Consider the following 10,876-nt stretch of genomic DNA (forward strand, 5'->3'; position numbering starts at 1 on the left):
TAGCAACGGACTAAAAAGGAGAAAATAAAATACTTAAAAAAAACTTTTTAAAAAACCACGTTTTTCTTGTGGACTAAAAAGTAGAAAATAACTATTTACATACATTTGATGACAAAAAACGTGGGTCGGGCAGATGGGTCGGGAAATTTGATGGTGAACGTACCCACGTTTTTTGTCATCAAATGTATGTAAATAGTTATTTTCTACTTTTTAGTCCACAAGAAAAACGTGGTTTTTTAAAAAGTTTTTTTTAAGTATTTTATTTAATCATTGTCCTCCTCGCTTGTCTCACGCTTTCTACGCTTAGCCGGCACAATGTCCCCGATCAACCCGCTAGCCGTGTTGAAGAGGTTGATGGGTGACGTGCCGTCAGTGATGAGGGTGGACTTTAGACCCAGTGCTTGCAGCATACGGACCTGCATGTCGGGACCAGCCGTTGCCATGGCGAGCAGCGTGTTGCTGCCGATGGACTCCACCATCTGCCGGAACTTGTTGACCTCGATGCTGGTCATCTCCGACCTCTTGTCAATCTCCATCCGGTTCTGGTCTCGCAGGAAGCTTAGCTCCGCCTCCCGAGCTTTGGTCAGTCGCTCCAGCTCCGACTCTGCTTCAATGGTCGAGGCCTGGGCTTTGAGCCTCGCCTGCTGCACGGCGGCCTCGCCTTCAATCCTCGCGGCCTCCGCTCGGCTTTGTGCCTCGGCCTTGGCCTGACCCGTGCTCTCAACAGCCGCGCTGTTGGCCTGTAGCTCCAGAAGCTCTTTCCTAGACTTCTCCGCCTCGGCTTCGTCCATGATCTTCTGTCGCTCCAACCTGCCTTTGGCTTCTTGTTCCAAGCGCTCTGCTTCATGCCGGGCAGTTGCTTCCTGTGAGTTGGTCGTTATCTCTATCGCCAGCTGAACAGACTTCTGAAGCGAGTCTCTGGTTCTTTGATCTACAGGCTCAACTGATTGAATATCGATGTTCGTAATCACTAAATTATTCTGCGGGAAAACCAACTTGTCCCCGACTTTCCCATCCTTGTACCCGAAAACGGAGGATCGGATTATTTTCGCCGAGTTTTTGTGGAAATCGTCGAAAGGAACTTGGGCGACGGCTCCTCTTATCCTGGAGGCGATGGTCTTGCAGGAGTCGCCTACAAAGTCCGGCACGCTAAAGAGCTTGGTGGATTCTTCGTCCGATTTGTTGTTGACGTCGAAGTACCAGTTGTAGGCCAGCTGCAGGGAGAGCCTGGCGTGGTCGGAGGTCTCCACCACGATGATATCCGTGGCGAAGTCCGGCCCGAGCAGCAGACACAGGGCTTTGATCGCGTGGTTTTTCTTCGGCTTGCCGCCCGACAGGCTGAGCACGGTGAACTGCTCGTCCGGTCCCAGCATGACCAGCTCCGGCCCGTAGATGACCCGGGACTTCTTCTCCTTGTAGTCGTAGATCTGCACGGCGGCGTTGTGGGGCACCCTGAAGGTCACCACCCGGGTTTTATCGCGGGCCTGACTTTTAGACTTAACCTCGTCCGGTTTTTTGGCGAATCTGTCGGCCAAGGGGTCAAGGTCGGTGTTGAGCAGCTTCTCGACCATGTCAGGCAGCTCTTTTTCCCAGAGTTCCTCGTCTTCTTTGATCATATACGTGGAACCGGTCACGGCTCTGACTTTTCCGGTTTTAATATCTCGCACGTATATACCCTCGTTTTCATCGAGAGGGATGGCTTTTCTTTTCATCACAACGTCCACTTCCACCGATGGAACATACTCCAGCGGGCCTCTGATCATCCAACGGTCTCCTGGATAACGCTGGACTTCTCCGTCTTTAAACTGTTCATTGGCTTTCAGCAAAAGGCCTTCGTCTTCCCCGAGGATATAAACATTCTGGATACCGTTTTCCAGCGATTCCCCGGGCATGAGAAAAAACGATTTCTCTCCGCGGATTAATTTTTTCTTCCCCAGCTGAGGTTTGCCGTCCTTGTCCACGGGGTCAAGCACCACACAGTACTGCCTGTTGGTCAACGTCGTTATGGGAACCACCCCCACCACCTCCTCGTACACCCCCGGGATATGCGCCTCTGTGTCCTTCAGTGTAATCAACCACTCCTCTCCATTCTTTCGCTCGATGCCGAAATCATCTTTAAACGTTTTCAGAGACACCATCCGCAGGGCTTTCTTCTCTGTTAAAATAAATGCTTTAACTATATCTACAACTTCTTCAAACACCCCCGGGAGATACGCCCCTGTTTTCTTCACCAGCCACTCCTCTCCCGTCACCCTGTCGTTTCCTTCGCGGTCTTTGCATTCTTTTTTAGCCCGGAGTTTTATGGCTTGGTTCGCGTTGATGACTGTAGCCCGTATGGTCTCGTCTACAGTAGTTTCCTTCCTGGGGATATAAGTCCCCGGCCCTTCAAACAACCACACGTCCCCGGCCGTCCTTTGTACGCCGTCATCGTCTTGAAAATCCAGCACGGCTCTGATTTTCAACGCGGAATTTGCCGGCACTACTGTCAGCAGCGTCACCGGGAATTTCAAAACCTCCCCGGGGTAGAGCGGGAACGGATCCTGCGACAGCCGGACCTCAAGTTCCGCGTGTTTGAGTTTGGTCTGACCCAGGCGGTCAACCACCGGGTTGCCGTCCTTGTCCCGGCAGACGGGATTCTCAATGCCGCAGTAGTGTCGTGGCGGCACGACCACCATCTTCTCCGGGCCGAACGTGACGCGCTGGTTTTCCTGCCGCACGTAGGTCTGCGGACCGACCTCGATGCGCGTGACGTTGGTGTTCTGGTCGATAACGTGGATGTAGTAGTAGGGCGGGATCCGGAACACGGTCGGGCTGCCGGCATCCCGGCGCCCGTTGTCGTCGTCACGGTCGCTGCGGCCGCCTCTAGAGTAGGACATGGTGACAGATGGTGTGGATCAACCTTTAGATTGTATAAGAGGTGTGTGGATCAACGTTTAGACTGTGTGGGAGGTGTGTGGGTCCACGTTTAAAGAGTATGAAAGGTGTGGAAGTCAGTGTCTCAATGGCGTGAGAATCAAAGTCTAGAAAGTATGAAAGGTGCCTATAAGCTTGCGTCCCGCTATTGAAGACTCAGTTATGTGGCTGTGTAATCTTTGAATCAACACTTGAATATCCGGGTTTTTCTTCCCCTGACCTGTAACGAGAAAACACACAATGAGACGGAAGTTAAAACAGAAAAAACTATTACCATTGTTTTCAAGAAATATAACAAGTTCTATTTGGTCTTCACTGAATACATCATCTTTTAGCTTATCTGAATTTTGGACTACAGCCACCCGGATGAATGTTCTTATTTAAACATTTGATACAAAGACCAGCATTTTAGTACATTTTAATTGTGTAGAAAAAAGTTATTTATTTTATTATACGTATTTTACCACTGAAAGGTAATAGATTGTTCAGGTAAAAATCCACTCAACTTTCGAAATGGATTCCCTAGCTAAGCCAAAGTATTTTTAAAAGGAAGATTTTTTTTTTTCAAACAACACATGTTTAACGAACAACTTCGTAGCGGGAATCCAATTAAAAAAAAAACAACATTTAAAATTAAATAATGTTCTTCGCTAAATCCATTCTTCAATGCTATTTTAAAGAAAATTCTTTTCACCGAATGATTGATACTTTTAATTTATAAAATCTAAGCTTTAGAAAAGCGATCAAAATGATTCATACCAGTTTTGCGTGAGGGGATTCTGGCGACCACTGAACAAAAAAAAAAGTTCTTTACCACTTCTAACCTTTTAATTACACTTACTTACAAGGTCTGAATCAGTGGCGGAACTAGAAAAAAAAGGCTCCCCCGCAAAGAAAAAATTAGGGCCCCCTATATATATATATATATATATATATATATATATATATATATATATATATATATATATATATATATATATATATATATAATGTTTAATATATATATATATAATGTTTAACCATTCTGAGAGCAAACCAGAAAAAATTTAGTCGAAACTTATAATATGTATGGCAGAGTCTTCATTAAAATGATGGTCAAAAATATATAAAGACGTTAGCTTGATTCGTGAATGGTTTCTCGCGTTATGTTTATTGTTTTCATTTTTGGCTTTTATAATATCAATTTCGAAAACATTGATTTTTATATCTATACTATTGTATAGTACGTCTTATTTTAATAACAATTCTGAGAATCAATTGCTTTTTAATATACATAGTACAAAACTATTTAAATGAGCTTTGTGGGCATCCCTATTTTAAAGAAGAGCAGTAAGTCATGGAAGTAGTGTGAATGTTTAACTACCTTTCAAACTATAGCTCTTGTAGATTTTAAAATATCTTTCTACGCAACAATCTCTGCTTTAGTAGACCTGTTTTTTTTTTTTTTTTTTTTTTTTTTTTTTTTTACAAAACCACTTTCATAAATTTTGAAAAAAAAATTCAATGTTTTTTGGTCGGAACTGGGCCCCTAAACGTCCTGGCCCCCCCCCCCCCCCCCCCGCATTGCGGGGTCTGGCGGTATGGTAGTTCCGCCCCTGGTCTGAATAGAAGACAGTAATTAAAAAAAAAACACCACTTTCATTGGAAGAAAAAAAATTATAATTTAATAAAAAAAAATTAGTTGCGTCACAAGGTGGGGTTAAATCCGGTGCGATACCACAGAATGACTCTTCAAAATAAAAATCCCACTTTTTAATCAGTTGTTAATTATCTGGATAAAGTTCCTTGTCATAATACGGTTAGCAATTTTCCTTTTGATGTTGACCTAATCGATTTGTGATGTCTATATAGCTGATTGACGGCTTTTGAAGTCTCGGATTTTTTATCCTAACTCTCTGGTACGCTAGAGTATAAAAATAGCGTGATGTCATGAAAACATCGAGGAAAGCTTTAAGTCATAAAAAAAGTTCTCCCCCTTTAGGGTCAAGGTGTCTATAGACATCGCTAACAAGTTGTGTTCAGTTGTCCAAGAGGGCTAATAGTTTATTTTATGATGCCCATGTGGGCTAATAGTTTACGTTGTGTTGCTCATTTTGGCTAATAGTTTATGTTCAGTTGCCCATGTGGTCTAATAGTTTACGTCGTGTTGCCCATGTGGGCTAATAGTTTATGTTCAGTTGCCCATGTGGGCTAATAGTTTATGTTCAGTTGCCCATGTGGGCTAATAGTTTATGTTCAGTTGCCCATGTGGGCTAATAGTTTATGTTCAGTTGCCCATGTGGGCTAATAGTTTATGTTCAGTTGCCCATGTGGGCTAATAGTTTATGTTCAGTTGCCCATGTGGGCTGATAGTTTATGTTCAGTTGCCCATGTGGGCTAATAGTTTATGTTCAGTTGCCCATGTGGGCTAATAGTTTATGTTCAGTTGCCCATGTGGGCTAATAGTTTATGTTCAGTTGCCCATGTGGGCTAATAGTTTATGTTCAGTTGCCCATGTGGGCTAATAGTTTATGTTCAGTTGCCCATGTGGGCTAATAGTTTATGTTCAGTTGCCCATGTGGGCTAATAGTTTATGTTCAGTTGCCCATGTGGGCTAATAGTTTATGTTCAGTTGCCCATGTGGGCTAATAGTTTATGTTCAGTTGCCCATGTGGGCTAATAGTTTATGTTCAGTTGCCCATGTGGGCTAATAGTTTATGTTCAGTTGCCCATGTGGGCTAATAGTTTATGTTCAGTTGCCCATGTGGGCTAATAGTTTATGTTCAGTTGCCCATGTGGGCTAATAGTTTATGTTCAGTTGCCCATGTGGGCTGATAGTTTATGTTCAGTTGCCCATGTGGGCTAATAGTTTATGTTCAGTTGCCCATATGGGCTAATAGTTTATGTTCAGTTGCCCATGTGGGCTAATAGTTTATGTTCAGTTGCCCATGTGGGCTAATAGTTTATGTTCAGTTGCCCATGTGGGCTAATAGTTTATGTTCAGTTGCCCATGTGGGCTAATAGTTTATGTTCAGTTGCCCATGTGGGCTAATAGTTTATGTTCAGTTGCCCATGTGGGCTAATAGTTTATGTTCAGTTGCCCATGTGGGCTAATAGTTTATGTTCAGTTGCCCATGTGGGCTAATAGTTTATGTTCAGTTGCCCATGTGGGCTAATAGTTTATGTTCAGTTGCCCATGTGGGCTAATAGTTTATGTTCAGTTGCCCATGTGGGCTAATAGTTTATGTTCAGTTGCCCATGTGGGCTAATAGTTTATGTTCAGTTGCCCATGTGGGCTAATAGTTTATGTTCAGTTGCCCATGTGGGCTAATAGTTTATGTTCAGTTGCCCATGTGGGCTAATAGTTTATGTTCAGTTGCCCATGTGGGCTAATAGTTTATGTTCAGTTGCCCATGTGGGCTAATAGTTTATGTTCAGTTGCCCATGTGGGCTGATAGTTTATGTTCAGTTGCCCATGTGGGCTAATAGTTTATGTTCAGTTGCCCATGTGGGCTAATAGTTTATGTTCAGTTGCCCATGTGGGCTAATAGTTTATGTTCAGTTGCCCATGTGGGCTAATAGTTTATGTTCAGTTGCCCATGTGGGCTAATAGTTTATGTTCAGTTGCCCATGTGGGCTAATAGTTTATGTTCAGTTGCCCATGTGGGCTAATAGTTTATGTTCAGTTGCCCATGTGGGCTAATAGTTTATGTTCAGTTGCCCATGTGGGCTAATAGTTTATGTTCAGTTGCCCATGTGGGCTAATAGTTTATGTTCAGTTGCCCATGTGGGCTAATAGTTTATGTTCAGTTGCCCATGTGGGCTAATAGTTTATGTTCAGTTGCCCATCGATGAGTGAAATCGTTCCAGACTTTTAAACAAAACCGTCTCCAGAAATTTCCACCTAGCAGCACTAAAGCCTCTTTCAGAACTCACCCCCCCCCCTCCCCAAACACACACACACACTTTATATTATGTGGGTCAGCAGTGTTAACCTTAAAGGCACTTAACTGTAATTTTTAAAAAACAAGGGAGACAACTATAATAATTATTTTTTATTTTTTTATTTAAAAAAAATTAATATATCATTTGACCTTATCAAAAACTTTTCACAACTAATATCTTATCTGTATATTACATATTAAGAATCGTCTAGACTCTGTATTTTACTTAGACACCCGTGGTATTTGTATGGCCGTGAGTGGAGATTAACATTTGGGATGAATGAATCAAATAAATACACTAAACTGCGATTACACCAACGATCTAGTAAGGAAAAGGAACTAAAATGTCTATTAAGACCTTTGAATTCTCAGACAGCGAAACTACGAGTTGAAACATTATGATCAAAGTTAATCTTCCGGACACCTTAGCGACTTTCCTTGTGATTGTTTTTATCTTTTCGTAAATACCGTTGACAATTCTAATTGTAATCAGTGATATTTTGTTTTTAAAAATATAGTTTGGTCCTTATTTAAGTAGTTGAGTGGGGAATATTTTAATGGTTACCGTGGAATGAAAGGGGCGTGTCCTATCTTAAAGTTTATTTTGGAACTGAGGTGTTATATTTTTAATTAAACACTTTAATCTGTTTGCCATACGATTTAGTGCTGCATGTGGGAAATTATCATAATTTTTATTTTGAAGTTTTATTTTTAGAAACCGTAACTTTAAGTGTTATCAGTTGTGCGTGTGTGTGTGCGTGTATGTGTGTGTGAGGGGTAGGGTGGGTGTGTTACTGTAAAGGTTAGATTAGAACAGCTGTGTTAGGATTATGTTATCTGTTAGGGTTAGGGTTAGCTAATATAATAATAATTGTTGTTGATATTCTTACATGAGGAGTATTTGTGTTACAACCCTATTAGTAAAAGGTGTCCGGTGTTGTCCGTCAAATATAACTTTTCTTAACATAGACATATATATATAACTATCTTCTTGCCTCTAGATTCATAGATACTGACTTAGATACCTGTAGTGTTGATGAGTGATTTTTTTTAACCTGTATACTAATTGACACAGTCGTGGACACAGACATACGCATGTCTACTTGTACCTGAATGTCTATTTACCTGTAAGGTGATCGACACAGACCTACACACACACATAGACTGGATGTCTTCGTACCTCTAGGCTCACTGACAGACAAAGACACAGACATTGACACAGATACCTGTAGCTGAATGTCTTCTTACCTGTAGACTTACTGACAGACAGACACAGACATTGACACAGATACCTGAAGCTGAATGTCTACTTGCCTGTAGGCTCATCATAGACACATACCCTGGACACATACGTAGGCCTACTCTCACATACATCTAGCTGAATGAATTTGCCTGTTGGCCCATAGACACATACCCTGGACAAAGAGGTAGGCCTACTCGCATGTATCTGAACGAGTTTGCCTGTTGGCTTATTGACACCGACACTGTAAATGAATGATTTCTTACCTGTATTCTTATAGTCCTGAACACCTACTATCCACCCTTTAATTCCCTATATCTGTTCGATGTTAATCAGCACATCGATACAACGTCTCCCAATCAGTTACTTGACGACATTGCCTCACAGTGACCAGAGAACCGGTGTTTTTATCATCCGACAACGTAGGAAATACGCCGTGCTGGTAATACTAAGGATCTAAAAATAGATCAGGTTAGCTTGGTTTCTTAAAAAGTAGGCCAAGTTTGTTTATTTTGTAACTCGGAAACTAATCTTTTTGTGTTCAAACTCATTTTGTAAAATAATCTCTGATTTGACAGGAAGTATATCATTTAAAAAAAAAACGTTCACAGACGATTGATAATTGGAACACACAACACTTTGTTTAAAACGGTAGTCCACAAGGAAGGTCATCGTCTAAAAATAAACTCAGGGGATTCCCCTTGCTGTATGGCGAGAACTCGTTATTGATTTCTTCCTCCAATCTAGGCCGCGTACCCTGTTCCTGTCTTTTGTTTTGTACTTAAGTTGTATAATATGTTTGAAAATTTTAACACACAGCTAATTACACTAGTTTCCAACACATATCATTACATACATTTGCATATAGGCTTTCTCTGCGTAAGTATACACACATGCATAAACAGATAACATATGTTCTGCTAATAAATCGTACACAGCATCTTTATATCTCTATCTTTATCCTTATCTCTCTCTCTCTCTCTCTATGTATATATGCATATATATATGTATATATATATATATATATATATATATATATATATATATATATATATATATATATATATATATATATATATATATATATATATATATATCCCAGGTTGACTGACATCCTCATTCCCCACTTCCCGTACAAATGTATGTATAAAATTGTCTATAGAAACCTATATAGGCTAGGCTAAAAAACTATTTGCGTAGGTTGTTTCTCTGTCATCCAAGAACGGAAACTTCGTTATATAAAAAGTGATGTTAATTTTTTTTTAAATCCTAAACACCAAAACACAGTCTCAATGAAATGATCTGAAAACCTAATCGATTGTAAATTTTATTTTTTACGGTGTATTTTTACCCCCCCCCCCCCTTCCCCCACCCAATCCAAAATTAGTTATCGATATGTTAGTCAAGCCGCCCCACCTGCCTTGATCTATATTGGGGGGGGGGGGGGGGTGCCCGTGCCATCTCTACAATTTATCACCTTCACCTGAGACGCCTGGATCGTTAAAAATCTCATCAAACCAGAAAAACAAGAGGTCATTAACCTGAGCATCGCGACATAAATTTCAGCCGTCCTACATTTAAAAAAAATATTCCTTTCTTGTTTGGTCAGTGATAGCAAACATCTTTTCAGCATTTCTCTTATTAGATTTAATCAAAGAATGTTTCAGCTCACACGTCATAATGCACGAGATTTTAATTTTTTTTTTTTAAATTGTAAATTAAAGATTCACATCGAATCAAAGATGTCGTGATCCACAGAAACAAGAGACAAATAGAAAAAAATTGAACTCGTTGTAAGATATGCCAAAGGCGTAGCAGCACATTACAGAGTGGAAGGCAGGCGCTCCCCATTGACGTGTATATAGATCAATTGAAAGGGTTGGATGAATATTGATTCCACCCTCACGTCGAATACATTTACACGAGAGATAAAAAATGCCGAGGGGGCCTTCGACCCCTCTGCCCGCCCTAGACTCGCCACTGACAACAGCTGTATAGAATGTAAGCATCTAACATTATGTTATGACATAGAAGTGATATTTTATTTTAACGTATAGAACTGCATTTCTACGTACACAACTATGTAATATAATGTTATGATAGAATTACATTTCTACTGTTATATGTAATGTTATGGTAGTATGTAATAAACAACATTATATTTGTAAACATACGTCTGTTAATTGTAATGTTATGTTTTTATGTAAGATTGTAATGTGTAACATTACATTTCTACTGCCACACCTGTTATATGTAATGTTATGAAAGTATGTAGTGGACAACATTAAATTTCAACAGTCACATCTTTTATATGTAATATTATGGTTGTATGTAATGGATAAAATTATAGTTTTACAGACATTTCTGTTATTAGGAATGTTGTGATTGTATGTAATGTAAGCATTGCGTTTTTTACTGACACATCTGTTACATGTAATGTTATAGTTGTATATTATTATAGACAACATTACATTATACTGACACATTTGTTAGATGTAATGTTATGGTAGTATGTACAGGATAGCATTATATAAGCATTGCGTTTTTACTGACCCATCTGTAGTGGTAAACGTTCCTCGAGTTTTAACACGTACAAGATAAACCCAAAAAAAAAAAAACTCCCTCCCAGGACTTCACACAAGATTGTAATTATAGATCAGGAGAAGTCTCAGATCCTCGGAGAGAGAGAAGCGAATTTATAAACGTGTATGTAGGGGTGGGGGTGGGGGAGCCTGCTGGTACCACGGCTCAGGTAACCTGCAGAGAGTGTATGAGATCAATAACGTTTAAGTTACTATGA

The 10,876-nt window shown here is 40.5% G+C and overlaps 1 protein-coding gene across 1 annotated transcript; it reads right to left on the reverse strand.

Moving 5' to 3' along the window:
- Window positions 1–263: 263 nt before the first annotated feature.
- Window positions 264–8,543, reverse strand: LOC131940426 (major vault protein-like). The gene is made up of 2 exons (XM_059299045.1): window positions 8,343–8,543; window positions 264–3,133 (listed from the first exon to the last, which is right to left on the reverse strand). Exon 2 carries the CDS (start codon window positions 2,874–2,876, stop codon window positions 264–266), a length of 2,613 nt encoding a protein of 870 aa, XP_059155028.1. The 5' UTR covers window positions 2,877–3,133; window positions 8,343–8,543.
- Window positions 8,544–10,876: the final 2,333 nt, after the last annotated feature.

The sequence above is a fragment of the Physella acuta genome, unplaced genomic scaffold (assembly GCF_028476545.2).
Source record: "Physella acuta isolate Inbredline_101_S28 unplaced genomic scaffold, ASM2847654v3 ptg000316l, whole genome shotgun sequence".
NCBI classification, from domain to species: Eukaryota; Metazoa; Mollusca; class Gastropoda; family Physidae; genus Physella; species Physella acuta.

What these genes read in the sequence shown, in the direction of transcription:
- LOC131940426 (XM_059299045.1), bottom strand. Translation starts at nt 2,876, where the DNA reads ATGTCCTACTCTAGAGGCGGCCGCAGCGACCGTGACGACGACAACGGG.